Consider the following 24,073-nt stretch of genomic DNA (forward strand, 5'->3'; position numbering starts at 1 on the left):
GATTTACAGTAAAAAGGACTTAAATATTGATTCTCACCCACTTCTCACCCACTTCTCTCTTCTCTTTCTCACCCACACCTATCATATCGCTTTTGAAGATATGGATTTAACCACTGGATTCTTATGGATAATTTTATGCTTGTCTTTTATATGCTTTTTGGACCTTCAAAGTTCTAGCCATAATTCACTTTAATTTTATGGATCAATATCTCGGATATGGAGATATTTTAAAAAATAAACTTTGTGTTCAGAGAAGAAAGAAAGTCATACATATCTGTGATTGCATGAGGATAAGTAAATGACAAGATGATTTTAATTTTTTGATGAACTATCACTTTAAGCAATGCATTTTCACTGTGGTTATAATGGTTGCTGTGATGCGATTTGAGAATGGTAACAGCATATATATAATGTTATAAATAATAAGATATGATAAAATATTTGCAAGCATTTGCTGTCTGTTGCAAAGTCTGTTGATAATTAGCCGGTGCTGCTCTTCTGCAGGTGCGTCAGTTTTTAATCTGCCCAGTAGGTGGGACTTGATGCTCGGAGCATGAACCTCTCTCTCTCTCTCTCTCTCTCTCTCTCTCTCTCTCTCTCTCTCTCTCTCTCTCTCTCTCTCTCTCTCTCTCTCTCTCCTCCGATTGCGCTGTGACGCTTCAGTCTTCAAGTCGGAGCTCCAACTTGGAACTATAAGCGCCAAACAGCACCAAAGAGACGGGGAAAGCCTGTACCATGCAGCCCGGAGAGGAGGACAGCCTGGAACAGGTGATTTTTGACCTCTTTCTACATTGACGGAATATTTGGGGACATAACTGCAATCTCATTTATCTGACATACCTTCACTCTCATCCACGCACCCGTGCGCGCTCTCGCACCATCATACGGATACCCGGACCGTTTTCTCTACTCTCGCAATTGAACATTCCCCCCCAAAAAGGAGATACAATATTGAGGGAAGCATCTGGAAACATGGATTTATTCTCCATCCCACCCCTCGTTTGCTGGTGGAGGGTCTTGTATCTCCTCAGCATCTTCCAGAATTACATGAGCTCCATGCTGGACTGCCCGCCGACCTGCGCTTGTTCCTCCACGGACATCTTTTGCAATAAGTCTTACCAAGGAAATTTCTTTCCCCTCCTGGCGCTACAGGACACCGTGAACGACGGCAATAGCACCAACAGCCTCCCGGACCTGTTTGAGAACATCTCCACCATGTAAGTCAAGCGCACAAGTGTCTGTCACATGTTGAGTCCATGTGTGCACTGAGATCAACTCTCAGCTCGGCCACTCACTCCAGCCTTTGTGTGGGATGATTATAAGCATTTTAATGACCACCCAAAAATGTCCTTAAATTGGCCAAACTGTTTGCTATGTTCTTATTAGTGCTTTGCAATCGAATCTTCACATGAATAACAGGGAAACTACATTATAATCTTCACTCTGTATTTCTTAAAGGAAGTAGCATACTAGGTTGTGGTCTTGTAAGAAACAAAATTTTAAACATAAGATCATTCGTCATTTTTTTTTTTTTTTTTTTCTGAATTCAGCAGAGTGAAAATATATTCCGTTTATATTCTCTTGGGATTATCTATATGTCGATATACTTGGGAAAAAATGATCGCAACATCTGAGGTTAAATGCACCATTTCTTGTTTTTTCCTTCACAGAGAGGAGTCTTTATTAAGACTGCTTTGTATTCATGACAGGAATCCCAAAAGGAATTGTGTCACATTTTTACTTTGGTTGTGATCTACTATTGTATTAGTAGGAAATAAATGTTTGCACGAGTTTAAAGTCCTGACAGCCCACGTACCTGCGTGTAGCCTATTAATGAAAGCAGAATAGGTTAAGGAAAGAGTGCGTGGACATTTCAATATCTGTTCTGTTCCAAGGCTGATATTCAAATGCATGTTTTTGAGAAATTAGATGTCGGATTAGGCAGCTGTAAGGGAAAGCAGAAAGAAACATTATGCTGTAATGGGGATAAACTCATTTCAGGCTATGATGGTCTTTGTGATGGTCCCTGATGGTTTTTAGGATAAATAATGGGAGCTGCGTAATGGCCCTCAACTGATCAGAGCGAATAAATAATAACGCCTGAAGCAAAGACAACGTTAATGTTGTTTTCTTCGGTGGGTTAGGCCTTCCAAATAATGACATTTTCAGTGGAGAAAGCTATTAGTTTTAAGAGATGAAAACATAAATACTCTCCCTCAAAGTTTTCCAGTCATTCTGACTAAAAATTGGGTCATTTGCATTACTGTGGGCCATTTTGTGGCTCAGCACAGTTTTTTGGGGGATAAGCCACAGACTTATGTTCCATTTTCAGCATGAAATATCAATAATATAAAACAACAAATGCATTGACAGTGCAAATGTAGGCAGATCATGTTTTTTTTCCCAGTGAATAATTTGTGCCAGTACTGCTTTGAGAACAAAAAAGCACGTTTGGTGGAACAAAACCCCAATTCATGATTGATTCTTTGTTGGCAGCCTATCCAGGGAATGCCATGACAACCTGTTTTGTAATGGATTACATTTTTTTTTTATTATTGAATTCTATCAGGCAAGCTGCATAATGTGATGTATGAACTCAACAGTTTCTCCCAGTCATTTTTTAAGGCCACTAGGGGGGCTAGTGGTAACCTTTTTCAGCATCTAAGCTGGAAAGCCTTAAGCACTCATTAGAGTGTAAGTCAGGGAGCATGTTAGTTTGTTGTGTAACTCTGTAATGTGTGCATGTCCTTTCATCAACTAAGCAGTTAAATTAGTTGTTTGCTTTAAATATTAATTTGTGAGGAGGATTTGAAGTAGGAGGCTTGAGATCAGCACCACCAGAAGTTGGACAGCTCCTTTAACTGGAAAGTGGATTGTGCCAGCATACACAGTTTCAAAGGCAGTCAAAGTGGGGAAAATGAGGCCTTGGCATTTCCCAACAAGTCATCAACCCACTTCTATTGTATTCCCACAACCTTGACCAGTTTACAAATGATGGTGATGCTCCTTCTGGCCTCTAGAAGGTACATTGTTGGGAGAACTAGCAGTGCCAAAGGGGAAAATGTACAATTTTCTGACATTCAAGGCCAAGTTAATGGCTTGTGCAATTCAAAGAACTCAAGGACAAACAATGATGCAATTAGAAACAAGTAATTCAAGTTTTGTTTCCTACTAAGACTGCACCTTGTCCTTGCAAAATACGTTTTAAGCTAAATTCTATATTGCTGTTCCAGCGTTGCTTTTAAACAGGAGTTCTTTCATTTAGCAGTAATTAAATGAACATCTAATAGCCTATTACTTCCTTTAGGTTTACATATGACTAATGAGAAACAGTTATGTTAGCACCAAATTTAACTACAGTTTTGCATATTTTTGTGTTTTTGTGAGCCTTGCTACATGCTAGCAGCTTTGAAAATTTACTGTCGGTTTTCCAAGCTTTGTATTATTTGTCTTCGGAGCAATCGAGTACCCTTAGTCTAGCTCATTTGTTTTCATCAAGCATATCCATTACGCTAATTGTCTTTTTTTGTACTCTCAATAATGCTATTTTTGTATTAGCAAGGACATTCTTTTATTTCGCTAATGGAATGTCATAATACATGGCCAGAATATAAAACTACATACCAGCATTTCACATCAGATGCCTCTTATTTAACTCTTTATGCTACACTGTAATTTTTATATTCGTAATTTTAATGTAAAAAGAATGTAAAAATACTACTTTAAAAACAAACAAACTTTAATCTGGTTAACTGGCTGTTACTTTACCATGTACAGAGAACAATTCGATTTTAAGAAGAAAATACGTGTAATTTTACATTATATATTATAAAAAATACTTTAAGTAAAAAGTATGATTTTAAATGGAAACACTTTAAAATAAGTTTCCATATGTTAACATTAGTTAACACATGAGGTATCATGACCAAACAGCTGACAATATACGTTTAAATCATTTATTAATTTTACTTAATGTTAGTTAATAAAATACTGTTGTTCATTGTTAGTTCATGTTAGTTCATAGTGCATTAACTAATGTAAACAAATACAACTTTTGATTTAAAAAATGGATTACTAATGTTAACAAGTGAAACCTTATTATAAAGTGTTAGCAGGATACATTTTGAGAAAGCATATTCACATATAGTAATAGTCTGCTACTAAAGTCAATAAGAAAGTGCCTAAATTACTGTTTTGCCATTGCATTTGTGGATTTGTTGTATAGGGAAGGCATGAGTATCCCATTTTGAAAGATAAATAATTTTCAAAGCTGCTGTGGCTATTTTATTCTACACGTCAAAGAACTGAGCATGCTAAGGAGATTTATTAGGAATTCTACATGCGTTACATTTATACCAATGTGAGAAAATAAGTCACTTGTTCACTATTGTTGATTGATCATTCAAACTCCATTCATCTGCCTCAAGGGTACGTATCTATAGACCACCGTTTAAAAGCCTAATTTCATGTGTGATTAAAAAAGAGTGGATTTGCAACAGTTTGAGATAGGTCTTCTTAAAAATGACTCCTCTAAATCTAAATGGCGGTACTTTGCAAAGATCTCCACACCTCAATTATACCAAAGCTTTTCTCAAAGTGTTTTCAAAGTAAAGCAGCCATTTCAAATCGGCACCTATAAAAGCCATCAGGAATGGCATAAACCTGCTTGATAGATGGAAAAGCCATGAAAAAATAGGTCACTGATTGAAGAACATTTTAATGGAAATTCAAACCACTTCTATACCGATGTTTTACTCTTTGTCATGCATAAGGAGGACCTTTTTTTTCTTTTTACATTGCCTGCCTGCTTGATTGCTGCTTACAGGTTAATCAAACAATAGCTTCGGGGCACAAATTAATCCATAATTACTCACTTTATGCAACGATCAAACTTTCTCTCCTTCACAGGATCCTGTTGAGAGAGTTTGTTGGCATTAACTATGCAAAATGTTGACTAAACCTTTGTGAATCGTCGATAACCAGTTTTTGCCGGACTGGTCACGATCTGTGACTCTTTTTTCTGCTGGCGTGATAATGTGCAAGGCCAGCTAATTTCAGCACGGCCTGTCTGACATGGTGGCTGGAAAACCATGTTAGAAGCTGTGCAATCATCCATGGCATATGTTGTGCTAGGAGAGGCTTAGAGAGGTGAAGATGGTTATTATCTGCCCGGGATCAGAGTGCCGCATCTAAGGAAAAGCAATTGTATCTCATTTGCATCAGCTTTTATGCCTGATGCCTTGGTTGTTATACCCCAGTGGGAAAGGTCATGGAGATAGGGACACTATGGTAATGCTTGCTGTAGTGTTCGTGAAATGCATTGAATATTTATTGGCTGTTTGGATGCCAAGTTTTGTAGATGTCATGTGAACGTTAGACTAAGGAAGGGGCTAGACTAAGGGTCTAGCCTTTCCAAAAGATCTGATGTACTTCACCCATGCATTCTTTTGGGAGTCTGGGAGACACAGAGTCCATTTTGAAGTAATGTTCCAGGTCAAATACAAGTTAAGCACCATAAATAATTCCTACTCTCCCCTTGTTTATTAAAAAAGGACAAAAATAACAAAAAATGCTGTTATAATATAGCACATAAATGGAAGTGAATGGGGCAGTCCATGAATGCAAAACTCAGTTTCAAAAGTGTTGTATGCGCATAGCAAGTCATAGTTTTGGTTTCACTCGCTTTGTGTTCACAGAAATAATCCACATACACCATTTTGTCGATGAAATGTCTTCTTTTAATCTTGATTCATAAATAAATAAAAACAAACAAAAATATAATCTTAAATATCACAGAAGCGGTAAAGAAATTGTTTGACTCCACACTTGGCTACCACCCCCTCCATTCTTAAAGAGACAGTACTCAATTTAAACAAATTACATATTCTAATGCAAAGTAAGACATTTTCATAAAAATAAGACACATGTATCAAATAGGTCCCACAAATGCAAACAATCAAAACATGAACATCAAAGGCCATAATGTACTACAAAATATACGATGCAAAACGTGCAGATGAGTCTTTGCAAATAGGCTCCTACACAAAGTATAGCCACGATATGTAAATATTATATGTCTTAGAATGATTTCAGTGTGGTGAAACTTCTTACTAACTTTATCTGTGTAATGTTATATCCGATATTACAATTTCGTTGTCATGACAACAAAACCCTATAATCCCAGGACTGGATATAACTTGACACAAATGTAAATTGGCTTCATTAGACACAAGGAGCTCTGAAGTACCATTGCACACTAGCAGCCACAGGTGTTGTGCAGTGAGTGTACGGCTGAAAGTGCAGAAACCAGGAGCAGGAGACAGACGCACCTTTTCAGCACGAGGTATTGAATGTCCGTTTCAATCGTGAGAATTATCTACTCTCACTGCACGAGAGAAAATAAAAATTTACAGAGGTTTAATGATCATACTAATCATTATTAATCACAATAATAATGTTATTAAAAATATTAATTTGCTGCATATAATGCTGAATATTATGTATAATAATGCTATGGGGGAATATAATCCTAATTGTCATGTCTCATTTGATTAAATCAGTAAATAATTATAATTTAACATGGATAAGCATGCACTTCCTTTAAATATATATATTTTTAAAAGAATATTTAGATGTATTCAGAGACAATATTATTTTATAAAAATATTAATTTAAAACATTTTAAATGTATGTAATCAGTGTGTAAGCAGCATATGTATCAGTATTTTCAGTAAGCAGAATTATTAGATAATGTTTCCATTTGGTGTCACCATTGCCCTGTTCTAGGCTGCTTTTTAGTCGCAGTACATCTCTGATGGATCTTTTAATACTTTTTAGAACAGTACTTTTCGCTTAAGTTTAAAGGAAAGGAACTGTTCTGCATGTCTTTAGAGTAATATATATATATATATATATGTATACAGTATATATAAATGTAATCTTAACTTTTCTTGATTTAGGCTTAGTTTAAAGAATCGTGGAACCGTGAGTTCAGCAGCATGAATCGAATCATGAGATGAGTGAACCGTTACACACCTAGTAAGCACTTTTATCAAACTAAGATAATGTTGGCACGTGCAATGTTTGCATCTCAAGGTTTTACATTTGAAAGAGTGTGAATCTGAAAGTTAATGGACTGCCCCCATTCACTTCAATTATAAGAGTCTTACTGTAACTGTTTTTTTGTTTTTTTAAATAAAGTGTGGACGAGTCATAATGATTATTTTTGGTAATCAACATTATGCCACAAATGCTGTCGATTGAGTTTAACGGACCCACTTTATATTAGGTGGCCTATTCATTCATTCATTCATTCATTCATTCATTCATTCATTCATTCATTCATTCAACTACTACGTACTTAATCATTTGGTACAATGTACTTATTATGTACATACTTGTTGTTGCATTGTAATTACATTTAAAGTACTTGCATTTATTTACATTTGTAGTTACATTGTTAACTTTACCCCTACCCCAAAACCTAACTCTAACCCCTAATCATAATCCTAATCCTAACTCTACCCTTACTCCTAAACCTACCCATACCTCAACCTCAGTAGCAGCAAATGTGGGAATTTTGTAGAACAACATGAAGTTACACAGTAAATACATAGTCTTAAATGTATTAAATGCTAGTATATAGTTGTTAAGGCCACCTAATATAAAGTGTGAGCATAACTTGTATTGAACCTGGGACATTCCTTTAATAGCTTAAAACTATATTAACATTAAGGTGTCAGGAGGATTCCTCGTGACTTTTCCTTATCTTATGAATTTTCATGTTTGTATTTGTTTTATTATATTTTTCAATTTCAATAGGATTGAATTGTTCCCAAACAGAAACAATGTTACTTTTTTGGATAAAAATCACCTTTTTGAAAAGTGAATGCCTGTTTTGGGATACAATAGAGGGATAAATCTTCAATAATGTATGTCCACTGAGTTTTGATTGGGTCAAAGATTAAGTAATAAATAAACAAAATTGCACATACAGTATTGGGGTCTCTGAGACCCCAGGTATTTAATCAAGTTTAAGTAAATTCATATACATTTCAAAAGAACACAAGGGTTAAAGGAAATTCAGACATTGACATTGAATCAGGTATCTTACAGTGTTTATTCTATCCTAAATATAGTCTTAAGATTAGAAGCTAAACTACTTTAAACTGTTTCCTCTCTACCTTTCACTTTAGTTTTAGTAATCAGTAGCTCTCCTTCTTTTTGAAAATGACTTGATCTTATTGGCTTAAAGGCCTTTTCAATGACAAAATAAGCATTCCCTCTTGTTTTCTAGTTATGAAGTCGAAATAAAGTCCCCACAAATCTTTATATATATATATATATATATATATATTTAGAGAAATACAGGTGCAATTTAACAATTTCGAAAGCCCTAGATGCGGGATTAAAAGAAAATAAATGTGTTTTCAAAATTGGCCTGGTGCTTTTTGACTTTCTTAATCTAAAAACTATACCAGGGTAGCTTGCCTTATTGCTGAAGCCCTTGTGCGACCTTTTCGTTGACATTGAAAGCTTAAAAAGCTTTTTGTTTATCATTATGCTATGATATTGGCAATCTAAGCACATGCATGAATAACCACATCATGTACATTATTATTTTCAATATTTTTTTAGACACAAGGCTCTTTTAACAGGTCACTTAAACAGCCGAAAACAATGCAACGCTTTTACTAATGTGCAAATTATGGATTTTGAAAATAGTATGTGAGGGAACGCTGGCAGGCCCTGACCTACTACTGTCCTTATTGCAGTAATGTGAGGCATTCATTTGCATGACCCCTCATGTTCATTTTGTGTCTGGAGGCACTCTTTATGATAACCATAATGGCAAAAAAATCAATAAGAAACAGAACTCCAAAGACCCTTACAGTGTGGATGCAGATATGAATGTGTGACAGTCAGATGGTCTTGCTATGCCATGTTAATCAGTATATTGTCCCGATAACCGGGTTGCTCGAGTTTTCCATTTTACTTGTTGTATTAGGTGAGCGCCTTCAGTCATAAATAATCCCGACATGTCATTGAAATGGGGCAGCATTTGACGTGTGGTATTGAACCAAGATTATTTTCCGTGAAATTGAAATGAGCAGTTTGTGTAATGTTGGGCTGATGGAATGGGGTAGAGTTGTTTACAAAGTGGGAGGTCTAGTCTAAAGACCTGCATAGCAACTGACACCAAAGAACCAATATAAAATCCCCATTTGGTGTCCTGAAATGTCCATGTACAGTATATGTCATTTCTTTTTTAAATGGTCTTTGATGGTTAATATGTTTTTTTTCTCCTGTATATGGTTTAAATGTAAAACCACTATTACAGTGTGATTCAAGACTAAGCTTAATGGGTTTAATAAAAGACAAGGATTTAAGGGTTTGACCTGGCTTTGTATGTTTAGTCCAAGATGCTGGTCCAAGACTAGTATTTAAGGGTTTAGTTCAAGACTAGGCTTTAAATGTAAGTCCAAGGCTTGCCTTTAAATGTTCAGCCCATGTTTAGGGTTTAAATATTGGCCCAAGTTTTAACTTTAAGGGTTTAATCCAAGTCTAAGCTTTAAATGATTGTCCAATACCAGACTTCACATGTTTAGTTCAAGACATAGATTTAAGGATTAATCCAAGGCTAGACGTTAAGAGATAGCCCAAGATTATGCTTTAAATATTGGCCCAACACTTAGCTTTACGGGTTTAGTCCATGTCTATGCTTTATATGCTAGTCCAAGACCAGGCTTTACATGTTTAGTTTAAGACTAAGATTTAAGGGTTAGTCCAAGACTGTACTTTGACGGTTTAGTCCAAGATTAGGTTTTAAATATTGCCTGACTTAGCTTTAAGGGTTTAGTCAATGACTAGTGTCTAAATGTTAGTCCAAGACCAGGATTTAAAGGTTTAGTTTAAGACTTAGATTTAAGGGTTCATCCAAGACTAGACTTTGAGGGTTTAGTCCAAGATGTGGCTTTAAATATTGGCCCAAGACTTAGCTTTACGGGTTTAGTCCATGACTAGGCTTTAAATGTTTGTCAAAGATCATGCTTTACATGTTTAGTTTAAGACTAAGAATTAAGAGTATGTCCAAAACTAGAATTTGAGGGTCTAGTCCAAGATTCGGCTTTACATATTGGCCCAAGACTTAGCTTTAAGGGTTTAGTCAATGACTAGGGTCTAAATGTTAGTCCAAGACCAGGCTTTACATGTTTAGTTTAAGACTTAGATTTAAGGGTTTGTCCAAGATTAGGCTTTAAATATTGGCCCAAGACTATGTTTTAACGGTTAAGTCCATGATTAGCTTTAAATGTTAGTCTGAGACTAGGCTTTAAGGGTTTAGTCTAAGACTAGACTTTAATGTTTTAATCCAACAATGAACTTTAACATTGTTTTACAAATTACCCTTATACATTTATAGATACAGCCCATATATCTTAGATGCAGCCCATAATATAGTATGCTATAATTGTCTATACTATATTAAACAGTTTAGTCAAGTCAAGTCAAGTCAAGTGGTTTTTATTGTCGTTTCAACCATATACAGTTAGTACAGTACACAGCAAAACGAGACAACGTTCCTCCAGGACCATGGTGCTACATAAAAACAACAAAGGACCAACATAGGACCACATGAGACTACACAACGAAATAAAATACCTATATAAACTACCTATATATACCTATATAAAGTGCACGTGCAAACATGTGCAAAAAGTACAGGACAGTACAACAAATTACTGACAATGAACAGGACAATAGACAGTGCAGCGCCGACCAGTAATCAGTAGTGCAAAAAGATGACAGTTTCTAAAAATGTAAACATACCATACTATGAGATAATGTTCTATGCACATAGCAGTTATTGAGGTAGCAGACAGTTATAAAGTGACAGTAATTAAAGTGCAACACAGGACACGTGTGTGTCAAACCAGTCTCTGAGTATTGAGGAGTCTGATGGCTTGGGGGAAGAAGCTGTTACACAGTCTGGCCGTGAGGGCCCGAATGACCCGAATGATTTATTGTATTTAGACAAATACAATAAAGTTTTTCAAATCATTCATAAGCCCATTCTAGCTGTAACTCCCTGGCTCCATGTGACACTAAATAACAGTAGGAAGTTGAGGCAAAATGAAGGCCTGTGTTGCGTCAAACAGTGTGGTGCAAAAATATGTGCATGCCATCCCCTCCTCCTGCTGCTTCATCAAATAAGTTACACAGTGCTTTGTCAGACCCCATACTGTGAACACTTCTGTTTGCATGTTTGATGGGTAATCGTTCCCTAAATTTGGTTGAATGCACTCAGTTGAAGGAATGACAGCCAGAAAGATCAAGGTCAAATGTAGGTTTACTGAACATTAAATGAGGAGGAATTAATATAATGTTGTAGATTTGGAAAAAACTTGAAGTGCTTGATCACAATGACCATATGTTCTGTGTTTCTCCAGGTCATGTTGTTGACCATGCCAGCTTTTATCTGTAACCTGTAAAAAGGAAGTGAACAGTTTTCATAGCTTTTTAGTGGCTGATATTAATGTCTTTATAAATTATGTTTTTTTAATGTATTTATTTTTGCATTAACGTGTGAGGTTTTTTACCTCAGGAAGGTTTTTTTACATGATGAAACTTTTATTTGAAATAATGTCATCATCCTGGTATTTAGAGAGGACTCGTAGGGCCTATAGACCATGATGAAATATTGATCACTCTCTGCATTCAACACTTGATATACAGTAGCCCTTTACCTCATTGGCTCTTTGCGAAACATAAAAATGAATTAAATCTCTTTCTAACTAGCAAAATTGTGAATGGACAATTTTTGTGTCTCTTTTTGTGTGGTAGTGAGGTAATTTTTAGCAATTGCCATGATGAAAGTTAATGTAACATAAGCCCATCTCAGCAATTCTTCTAACTGAATAGAACATTATTGAATGGGGCAAAAGTAATAGAATAAATGTAACAGTGACATTCCAATCTAGAATATTCGGTGCCACAGACTGCGGATAATACAAAGGAGTGGGCTTCAATCATGGACATGTTGGAGGTAATTTCACCCACTGCTGTTTTAGATTTCCTTCTTTTTCATTCTCTCTTTTCTCTCTCTCAAATCTTTTTCTTTCCCTCCTGCTTGCTGCTGATCTTTTATTCATTGCATGGCTAATGAAGCGCCTGATAGACTGTGGAACAGTCTGGATGATCCTGAGCAGTTCATTTTTTGGTTAGCTGGCAGACGGCAGATGAGAGGCGTCCACAGGTAGGCAGTAGCAGCGTCATGCCATGCAGTTTTCATGCTTGCCTGAGTTCTTATATTTTTGCTCCCTTTGAAAAGGACTTCCATACCAGACGTGGAGATATTTTTCACTTTTTATTTTATTTGGCTGAATAGACGAAGAATATAAGAAAATGGATTTAGAAAGGACTTTACTGAATAAAACACATTTGAGTATAGTGTGGCCCCAAAAATTATTTGGACACTTAAAGGGATAGTTCAGAATGTTGAGAATATGCATAGGCCAAAATTAGCTTCAGTCACCATTCACTTTCATTGCATCTTCTTTTCAATACAATGAAAGCGAATGGTGACTAAGGCTAAAATTTTGCTTAACATGTACTTTTGTGCTTCACAGAAGAGAAAAGGCATATGTGTTTGTAACAACATAAGCATGAGTAAATTATGACAGAATTAGCATTTTTGAGTAAAGTATCCCTTTAGGCAATGCTTAAAAACATATGAATATCTTTGCATTATATAACAAAATATCAAACAAAGTGGCATTTATGATAAATAAATAAACTTCAAGCATCACATATAACAAGAAGTTAGGTTAGGTTTAAGATTTAAAACATTAGGACACAAATATAAGATTAAAGATATAAAAGAAGAAATGCATGCTTCTGGTTGCCAAACTTTGTTTACAACATGTCCATAGTTAATGTGATGAACTACACTTGTGGTTACTCAGCTAGTGCACCTGTGTGAACTTGAAAGGAACTTACTTTATACATCCACTAAAAATCACCTTAAAACCAGCTGGTTAAAAGTTATTAAAAAAGATGGCTCAGAAAACTGAGCCAAAGTTATTATTATTTTAAAGTGCGGCTTAAGTGTCCAAATATTTTTTAGGACCACTGTATTTGTTCCTGCCCCTGCCATCTATGTTTTTTTTTAACAAGTAATCCACATTGTCATTGCAAATACCCAAAAATCAGCATTTCTTCACTGTCTTACCTCCATAGCACATTTTAAATCTCTCCACTGCTTATACACTAGATGACTTTCAGACTTCGAATTGTGGTATCATTCATATTACACAAAACTGTCTGTCTTGTCATGGAAGTCATAGTGTTTTCAAATTACACGAGGAATCGGTGACAGGGATGAACAAAACATTTCACTATTGACGAATTGCCGACGACTCTGCCTGTACTCCAAATTACGTTTCACAAATGAGTACACGTGAGAAGTGATACGAGATACGAAAACAAATGCATGATCATATGTTATGCATTTCAGAATATGATGTGTATGTTTTTAATTGCCTAAAGGCATCATATATTTTATTGGTTACAAAATGAAAAAGTACCTCCTACTGAAAAATCTTCCTATTTGCTTACCTGACTGTCCAAGAGAACTGGCAATTTTTCTTCAACACTTCTCTTTCTCCACCCGGTTGTGATAAAGTTCAGAGGAAACATCAAGTAGACACTGGTTGCTCGTGCCAATGATCCACAAATATTTCCTACATTTCTGCGGTCCAATGAGGCTTTCTTTATACCACAGCCATGCTATGTACGTCTGTTGCAGGTACATCAGGACTCCTCCCACTGAAACTTCCTGTACCACGTTTCTTGCTCTCTCATTAGCTGTAGGTCAACGCTGCAGTTGTATTCAGTCAAAACATATTTCACATTGCACGATTTGAATGGCATACAGGTCCAGATATTTAACATTCTAGATATCTCGCTGACATTGGCGACATGTTGGCGCTTCTCTCAAATCACTTCTTTGATAGTTCGTACATTGGTTTCGTCACTCACGGGAGCGAGCTCCGATTTGCCTACGATTTCAGGCTTTTGTCAGCGATCTCCACAAAACTGTTGGTGAGCGAAAATTGGGCTTAAAATTGTGTAAACTCGGCATAAGCCATACACTTATAGTGTGCTGTATATCACATGTAAGCATACAGGGCCTACTACTAAAACATTTTGATTTAGACTGACATTCTAAAGCCAAGAAGCACTTTAGAGGAGGTTCTAACCACAAGAGATTATGAAATAACAGAGGTCCAATACTCATTGTTATTCATAGGGAGTCATGGCAGAAAACATGAGTTGGCCTCATGAATTGGATTGAGCGTTTTAGAAAGCACCTGCGCCAGGCTGATGAAGGTTGGGTTTAGCCGTCTATCGCTTTCCCCTCATGTTTTTTTTGGGCTGTTTAGGATTCTGGGGGAGCCTTTCAGTGATGAGAGGCTAAGTGGGATTGTACTTCCTATCTCTGGCATTTCTCTGTGTAATGAAATGTTACTTCCAACTTCTAGAGGGCTGAGTCTCTATAACGTCATTGTGATGGTGTCTTGAAAACTTGTTTGTAATCCAAGTCCTAGGACACCTCTATAAATTAGTGTTGATTTTGTCAGCATTTTTTAAATTTAGTTTTAGTCCTGTGTCAAATGTCCTTGTTAGTTTTTATCATATTTAGCCAAGCTTATTCTGTTTTTTTAGTCTTATCTTAGTCAAAGAAAACCTTCAGTATTTTAGAAAACTGTTGACATTTTAGTAATATTTTTGTCATGTTTAGACTGGTGAAACATCAAGAAATCCAAGTGTTGCACTATAAGTAAATCATTGCAATTATTTTAACTTAACACAAACCCTGTGTATCCAGAAAAAGAAAACTCGACACAATCAAAACTAGGTGGTACTTTATGCAGGTTTGTAGGCAATTAGTTTTTATATCATATTCAAATTCAATTTGATGGTAATGTGAAGGACAAATATACACATCATTGTCACCATGCTCTATACTCAATCTTACATTACCTTTGCCGCTCATTTTCAGCTACTTCACAACAATTTGCTGGCCTATTAGCTTTATGAGTTCAGTTTAGCTCTAAAACTCAGCATACATAATGTAATGCCACTGCCTTGTCTTAATATAGCGTATTAAGTAGCGTATTAAGTCTAATATAGTTGTCACTTGTTGTCTTAATATAACTTAAAAAAAACAACAACCACCCAACATTACCACCAAGACGTTAACCTACCTCAATTTCTTTGTGGTTAGCCTTCATACCATCGTCTCTTTCTCCCAAGTCAAACTGTTGCTGTCATTATTCTGTTATTTCATTATTCATAGTTATGCATAACGCGGCGGGTCATTTTTGCCAACACGGCCCATTCAGCACGTTTCACGGCCAACACACCGGCCCGCTCAGTTCTCCCGATGGTCAGACCACTTTAAATGCAATTACAATGCAACAGCATATATGTACATAATAAGTACATTGTATCAAATCGTTAAGTACATAGTAGTTTAGTCCACCTAATATAAGGTGAGTCCTACTAAATCCTAAACTCAGTAGGGAATTATAAATGTAGCAATTCTGATAAAACTCTATCAGAAAATGTACCTTAAAGACTAGATTTTGACATTTTGGAAAAAACACTAACCCTAAGTTTAATCAATAATATCAAGCTTATTGACTTATATTTCTATAATCAAAATAATTATAATGTTGGCTTACATAACATATAAATGTGTGCAAGAGGATGTGTTATGCTTAGCATTTACTCTACACTGCAATTGATCAAACATCTTCACTATAAGTTTGTAGGTATGGCCATTATCATGTCCTTAGTATGATTGAAATGGCCACTTTTCTGGTCACATATGTATTGGAGACCTTGGCTGTTGTCCTGCTGTTAAAAAGATGTTTTCTTTGATAATGAAAAGTTTTCAAGATGTCTAACAGGTGCTCTGACCTGGCCATCTCATTTATGAGAATCAGTTTGGGGGAGTAGTGAAGGGTGGCCAAGAGCCAAATCCATCTGCCTAATTACCCAGCTGCCACTGAAGATTTTTTAATTTCCTAAAACTGAAAAGGAGAGAAGCATTTCTGCACCTGATTTTAATGGCAAATCTGTATTATCCATCTGTCCTTTGGAGGCTTTCTTGATTGCCTCACAACTTTGTGGTTGACCACAGATTTGGAGGAAAAACAGCACGATAACGTTTCTTAAAGGAATAGTTCACCCTACAATGAAAATTCAGTTACATGATTCCAGATCAGTGCGCCCACTCTTGTTTCATTTGTAAATCCTTGCCCAGACTGCAGTACAGGAAAGCCTTACAGAGGGTGTGGGCAGCGTTCATCCTCCAGCGTGAGAGGAGTTTTAATGAGAGCGGAGCCGATGCATGTCCTGTGCATTCACAAATAGCTCCTCCACCCCCGTCAAACTCCTTTCATCCTCTGTCCACAAGCCCACGGTGCTGATATCAACATCCAGCAAACGCAGTAAGACAGCAACACAATATGCAAAAGGAACAACTGGATTGTGCAGTCTCATTCAGACATTAAACACAATGCTTCAAGCATACTATGGGAGGGTGCTGTAAAACATTGAGGATATGTCAAAACTACCAGTGAAAAGTTTGGACACACTTGACAGAATTTGTGTTTTTCATGATCTTAAAGGGATAGTTCACCCAGAAATAAAACCATTCTCTCTTCATGTACTCACCCTCCCTGATGTGTATGACTTTCTTTCTTCTGCAGAACACAAACAAATGTTTTTAGAAGTATATCTCTGCTCTGTTGGTCCTTTTAATGCAAGTGAATGGTTGCCAGAAATAGGAAGGTTCAAAAAGCAGATAAAAGCAGCATAAAAGTAATCCATAGACTCCAGTGGTTAAATTCATATCTTCAGAAGCGATATGATTGGTGTGGGCAAGAAACAGATCAATATTTCAATATCAAAAAGTCCTTTTATACTATAAATCTCCACATTCACTTACAGATGTGAAAGTGAAACTGAACTGGTGCCTCATGTGACTTTCAGATATGAAATTTAAAGTGAAAGTTAAGATTTATAGTAAAAAAGTACTTCTATATTGATCTGTTTCTTACCCACACTTATCATATCGTTAAAGCATATTAAAGTCTGCATATCGATACAAACTTCTGATGTAAGTTTTTGTTTTACCTGAGCTGTTTTATAGGGGTCATTGATTTTTCTGCTTTAACTCTTGCTTTATATATAGTTTTCAGTGCATCAGAGACTTTTTTTGCCTGGCCTAGCTTTCATTTAGCTAAAACAAATACGAATAGAGAGAGGGAGAAGGGAGGGCTGCTTCAATTTTCTCTTCATGTCTTTTTATTGTTAGAATGCAGGGCGGCTCACTTTAAAACCCTGGTGTATTTTTTCTGTCAGGCACAAATGGCCTAGACAGGTCATGCCTTTAAGTAAAAACATGCAAATATACGACCGTAATTTGCCATAATTAAAGCTTGAAAACTGATATGAGCGTAGAACATCAACAATGGATATTTAGATCACGTACATGCATCACTAATTCATGGGGATATCTGGTTTTAATTAATTCATAATTGCTTTGGAAACTTAGAGAGCACACCACTGTTACTTTTTCCCCTAAATAATTACAACCATGTCACCCAACGGGATGTTTTAGGTTGATAATTGGAATTTGATTTAAGTGACTTTTTAAATATTTCAAGCCTAAAGAATAAAAAAGTAATAGAACATTTAAAAAGGACTGAACATTTAATATCCTGATAGGTCTGAACAATTAAGGGGAGTGTTAAATTTGATTTGGGAATATTGGTGGAAAGTATGCACAATATTCTCAGCACGTCCACTGTATTTTGCAAGGTGGGCGGAATTTCCGGTTGGCTAGCGGAAGTGCGATTGGTTGGCATTTTGTATGTAGCCGGTCACTGCTTGCTTGCTTGTCATGTGGTTAGATTATTGCTTTTTATATGTTGGAAGATGTCTTAAAAATTTCCCGGCCAATGTGTGCAGTTAATGGTTATCCTAATAATCAAGAGAAACTAAATTTTTGTCTAAAACAGCAATATTATGATCAAAAACCACTCGCATTTAACAGCGCTCCTGTCCCAGATGCTGCTTCTTCCATCGACTGCCTACAGAAGGATTGACTTAGGAACATCTGTTTGAAAAAGCTTTGGAATAATAATGTTTGTGTGCTCTTTTTGCACTTTATTGGCAAGAAGTTAACAGCAGGTATTATGGGGGTCCGGCTATGATATTAATGGAGCGCAGTGAATTACATATAAACAATAGCATTACAGGTGTGCGTACATTTTGAGAGTTAGCATCTTTTTTTGTGATTGCTTCACATGTTTTGAAATGGCATTCTTATGAGTGTAAAAAGGAACAGTGTTTTTCCCGAACGGTCTGTGAGTAGTGACAATGTTTTCAACTGATTTCATGCTGTGATGCTAAATGGATAAATTCTACAGTGGAAGACCATAAATATTATATGAGACATGTAGAGTAGTGAGAAGTTTTATCACTTTTGAAATGTATTATATTCTGATTTTCCTCTTTCTTGTATTTTTTCTGTCTGCAATTCACTTTCTTTTGAGTGTCTTTGCAGAATGTGCTTGTCTCTCCTTAAGGAGAAAAGGTGATTTGGAAAACAGTGTGGACATTAATTCAGTATCAATTAAATGTATTTGTACAGCTAGTGTTTTTAAATACGCATACTGTTTTATAGTTGCTTTTCAGAGAACATTGAACTTTTGTGTAATGTATGTCCAAATAAATATGTTCATTTGTATTGCATGTAGTTTTTTTTTGTACGCTACAGTTTATTGTGTGGCTGCTAGTACATCGTTATTTCCTACTCAAGAACAATAAATTCAATCTATCAACAGGATCAGTTGTTCAGTCAACACTAACATATTTAATGAAGGTCACAGCATTTAGATATGGAGATTATGAATTTAAACTAACAATTATAAGCTAGATTGAGCTTACTACACAGTCATCTCCAACAAATTAATTGTATTTTATCTGAAAAATGGCAGCATGACAGTCTCATCGCCTGAGTCCTGTAATACACAAGCATCCGTCTGTCTGGACCTCCCCTGTATCTGCAGTTAGTACATAATCTTGGTACAGAAACTCTTCAGGTTCTGACTAGACTCAATATATGATTTAAAATAAACATAATTATATACAGTTCTCAAAACATGTCCAACTTTACAGCTGTGAAGGCACTAATAGGCTACATAGCTTTTCAGGTTAGTCTGCTCTGATTTTTCCATCAATGGATAAAGACTCAACAAAATCACTAAAATGTTTCTATTTGCGATATTTGGCCATCATCCTCAATCCATAATCATTAATAGACTGGTGGGGAAGAACAATACCGCCTCGCTATCATTCTGTGATTATTTGTTCTCAAGTTTCTGTCATTTTTAATGCTGTGTTAGTAGACTACGTAACTTAACGATTTTTTATGCTTATCTGGAAGTTCCGCCCACATCGGCCACAAAGCATCATGGGACTTCGGTATATTGTGGATAAAGTAAACAAATAACTATGGAAATGGGTACGGTTTATCTTCTCCGGTCACTGGCTGTGCGAACATTCATGAAACATTCAGTGCAGTGGTATGTCAGAGCATCCAGCATTTCCCATGGGAACCTAGGACCTTACTTTTGCTTTTGCTTAGAAATTACTTCTGATTTGGTCAGATCTCTGCTATTTAAGCCATCAGCAGATCAAAATGTTCGTGTCATATTTTTGTTGCAACGTTTTACTTTGGAGAGACAGTATTTGTTGCATAAAGTTGATAACAACAAAATAGGTTTTATATTTTTTGGTCTTGTTCCTCTCTGTTTTAAATATTGTAACCACAAGACATAAACAGTATGGGTGTTATATGATTTTAGTGTGATAAAATCACTTCCTAAGCTTTTCTGTGTAAAGTTATATCTAATTTTACAACTTTGTTGCTATGACGATGTAATACATTAAACCCTAAACCCACCAAAATATTGGGAAGTAACCCTCCAATAATCAAAACAAGCAAGTACAACATTTTCTGAATGTTAACCAGGTAGTATAGCAGCAATTAATTGAAAAATATATCCTATGTTTCATGTCAGCTCTTGATTGGTTAAATTAATGTTTTTCTGAATGCTTCATTTTGGTGTCTCTGTATTGGTGAGTGCTGAAAAAAAAAAAGAAAAACAGCTGGAAGTCTCTTTCTCCATCGCTTTAATTGCAGGTCTATTGAGAGCGAGAGACTGCGAGAAAGAAAGATGAGAGATTTTCACATTCATTTCTCCAGAGAAGATGAGTTTAGCGATTGATGACATCTCCTTCCTTAATTGAAAGACGCACCACCCCCCTCGACTTGTTAAGAATACCCCTTGGAATGAGCCAAGCCCTTGGATCATACCTTTAAGTCCAACCCCATATCTGTATAACCCACAGCCTAATTAAATCCTCAAAACGAGAAGATCCTCTCAGCCAGAATCCTCCATTCCCTATTTTCCATCAGCAGTTTTCCAGTGTTGATGAGAGTAACTAACTACAAGTAGCGATGCTAATAACTAAACCACACTTTTCAGTTGCAAGACAGTAGCTTAGCTGCTTTCAAAACAGAGTAGCTTTTCAAGTAGCAAGCTACTTTTTTACAACAAGTTGAAGTGTAGTGAGACCAAACAATACATCACATTTTTAATTTCACATTTGTTTGCACATGTGGCTTTACAGCCGATTGAACTGAGCCTGAGGTACAGTATTATTCAAATTCTGATTCATTCATATTGAATCGTTTCATTCTAAACAGTTTTCTCTTATATGGCATTGGCAAGACTGATTCATTCTATGAATTGGTTAGTTCTAAACAGTTCTCTCAGTCATATGTAGCATTTGGACCGTTTGATTCATCCTAGTGAATTGGTTCGTACTAAAAGGTCCTCTGTCATGTTGGAAAGTCTGATTCATTCTAGTTAATTGGTTCGTACTAAAAGATTATCTCTAATGTTGGAAGGTCTGATTCATTCTAGTGAACTGGTTTGTCCTAAATAGTCCTCTCTCTCATATATAGTGTTGTGAAATCTGATTCACTATTGAACTGGTTCACTGTAAATGTCCTCTCTTTCATATGTTGCATTGAATCGGAAGGATCAATTCATTTTAATGAATCAGTTTGTTTGGACAGTTCATGAACAGATTCTAGATTTGAGTCCCTGTGTGGAAGTTTACTTTTTAAAATGCTTTTAAATACATCTCTATAGCAGAAAACTTGTGGTTTTGTTTTGTTTTTTTGCCATTAAAAAATACTCTAATTTAATGATAAGTTATATCATTGACTAGGGATATATTTAAAAAGATATTGTCACCTTAAATAGCTTCAAAGTCACTAGCTACTTTCTTTTAGTAGCTTGTAATGTTCAGTAGCTAACTGCTTTTTTAAAGGTTAGCTCGACTATAGTTTAAACTACTTTGATTTATGAGCTGCTGAGTAGCTTGTAGCTTGGCAAGCTGCAGAGTCAAAGTAGCTTTCCCAACACTGGTGGGTGAAGAACACATGGGGTCTGATGCAGAACCCTGGTGTTCTCCCTGCTCTTTCCTTCTCTTCTTCTACCTTTCTGAATTAGTTAAGCTGGAGAGAGAGTAGTTCCTTGTATAGCTGTACAACAGTGAGACGGTCAGGGGTGGAGCAGCTCAGGATGATTTCACAGCTGTCTGTGGAATAATTGAAGAGTTTGGGCTTGCATATGAGAACTACATGCCCTGTGGCCTCAGTGGTAGCTATGCACAGTGGTACATTTCAAAAGCCGCTCTGTGTCCCAAAGGTATGTCTAGTGTAGACTGAGTTTATGTATGTGTGTGAAGGCACCCTGGTGAGAAAGTGGAGTCAAAGCATCCCCCCATGCCCCCTCCCTTGGGTGCCTTTGCGCAAGTTATTTCTGGCTAGTGCTATTGATAGGGCAGGGTGCTCTTGTCACATTCATAGAGGAGAATAAAGCTTAGGTTAGTGAGATTGTGATCCAGGACCCACTTATCCCAAATCCTCACTCCACTTATTTTGTTTTTTGTTTATTTGCATCCTTTAATCAGGCTCTTTCAAAGTCTTGGTGACTGGATTATGTCGGCAGAAACCATTCCCCCACATTTACTGAGGGAATGTCGTCAGTACAGCTTAATCTAGTTTAAAGAGCTGGAAAGCCTGTCAGTTCTCAAACCCTCTCTCCAAACAGCTCCTCCTGAGACAAACAGTGAGCGTGTGAATAAACTGGTCGACACGGGTAGTTTTTTGCCCATTATGCCAATTTCATATGCCATGTAAACGCCTTACCCAGTGTTCTTACTGGCTCATCCAATGTTGCAAATGTTGTCCCGCGTGCCTCTTCGCAGTTTGATGTCAAAAGTAGAGAATAATGCAATTATTTTGTGAATTTCTTGCCTTGTCAGGTTTTTAAAATAAGCTGATTTTAGAGAGAAATCAGCATATTGGTGTGCATGCAAATGGGCTCAATGAGATGACTATTATGGAAAAATAAATGAAAGATGATGCCCACTTAGGAAGAGCAAAGACTGAAGGTGTAGCGCAGACTTGGCAACCTCAAATAAAATAACGAGTATCCAAATAGTCCTGGAGGATATAACATGAGAATATGGGGTATAGAGATTAACAAGTGTTGTTTTTTCCATAACTTATACAATACAAATCATTCGGAAAAAATTTACAATAAGATTCCATTTGTTAACATTAGTTAACAATAGGGCTGAAACGATTAGTCGACGTTAGCGACAACGTCGACAATAAGAAATTGTCGACCAAATGTTTCATTGTCGAATAGTCGTTTGATCCAATTAAATGTAACATGAGATCACACTAAACTCTAATGATGAGAGCAGCACTGCAGCTCGAACCTGATCGAGGAGAGGAATAATTACACAGCTCACAGTCCAGATGCACTCTAAACTTTCCAAACAGCTTCAGGTGATTTAGATCGCAAAGTATGTGGGAATTATTAATGCAAAGTAAGTAAAAACAGAAGCACTCTCGTTGTGGAATAAGTGGAGCTGGAGCTGCCGCTACGCTGAAGCAAAACTTACATGTCGAGCATCTTTAAAAGAAACACCCCGACGTTACATCTTAAATGCAGTTATATTTAATGCATTATAGCTTTATTAAAGTTAAAATAATACAGAAGCAGATCATGTAAATAACTACAAACTCCGAAACAATAATTTCTCTGTGTGGTCAGCGCCTCTTCTATGAGTTGCACGAATACCCCGATCTAAGGGAGAGAGACTGAAACTGCATCTGGCTGATGCACACTCTGTCGTGGGGACGAATGTCCCTCAAGCGCGCGCTTAATTCAGCTAGATTATAACGTGATGGCTCGCGACTTATTGAATCTTAATATATGTCACTGTGAGTTAAAGATGGAATGAAGTGAACAGAAAGGTGAGAGGGGTAGTCTTCCCCCATTATACACAGCAACAAAATATGATTTTGATTTGTTTTTGTTTTGCTTGTTTTCCAATATAAATATGTAAAACTCTTTTAAAACAATGTAAAAAAAAAATTAGCAACTATACTGCAGAAGAAATGTTTTAATTATATTATTGAATATAATATTGAAAATACAAATATTTAAAAATATCTAAATATCCTTTAACAAAACAGATGCATTCACTTGAGAAGCAGCATATAAAATATTTCGACTTGCTTTTAGAGCATAGATCTTGAATATAAGTAAATTTGGTCTTTATTGCACTTGCAGAAGTATAACCAAGTGAAAATAAATACACTTATATACAAAATACACCTATATTTAAGATTCATTCTCTTAAAGCAAGTCTAAATATCTTATCGTCTGAAGTAAATGTATCTTGTTTTCAGGATTTTTAGACATTTTAAATGGGAAAACAAAAACACTTGATAACAATATGATTTTTTTTGCAGTGAATTTCTTTAACAAATTAAACTTTAATTCAGTGAATGTCATTTAGAGGTATTTTTAAAAGATGATTTTTTTCATCTTTATTGTTAGTA

General features: G+C 36.2%; 1 protein-coding gene across 1 annotated transcript in view; it reads left to right on the top strand.

Moving 5' to 3' along the window:
- Positions 1-703: 703 nt before the first annotated feature.
- Positions 704-24,073, top strand: part of LOC127638276 (NT-3 growth factor receptor-like) — a 281,479-nt gene continuing 258,109 nt past the window's right edge. Inside the window, exon 1 of the mRNA XM_052119739.1 lies at positions 704-1,217. Coding sequence (XP_051975699.1) covers positions 973-1,217 — 245 coding nt within the window. The 5' untranslated portion in view covers positions 704-972. The remainder of the gene's footprint in view (positions 1,218-24,073) is intronic.

The sequence above is a fragment of the Xyrauchen texanus genome, chromosome 46 (genome assembly GCF_025860055.1).
Source record: "Xyrauchen texanus isolate HMW12.3.18 chromosome 46, RBS_HiC_50CHRs, whole genome shotgun sequence".
Lineage (NCBI taxonomy): Eukaryota > Metazoa > Chordata > Actinopteri > Cypriniformes > Catostomidae > Xyrauchen > Xyrauchen texanus.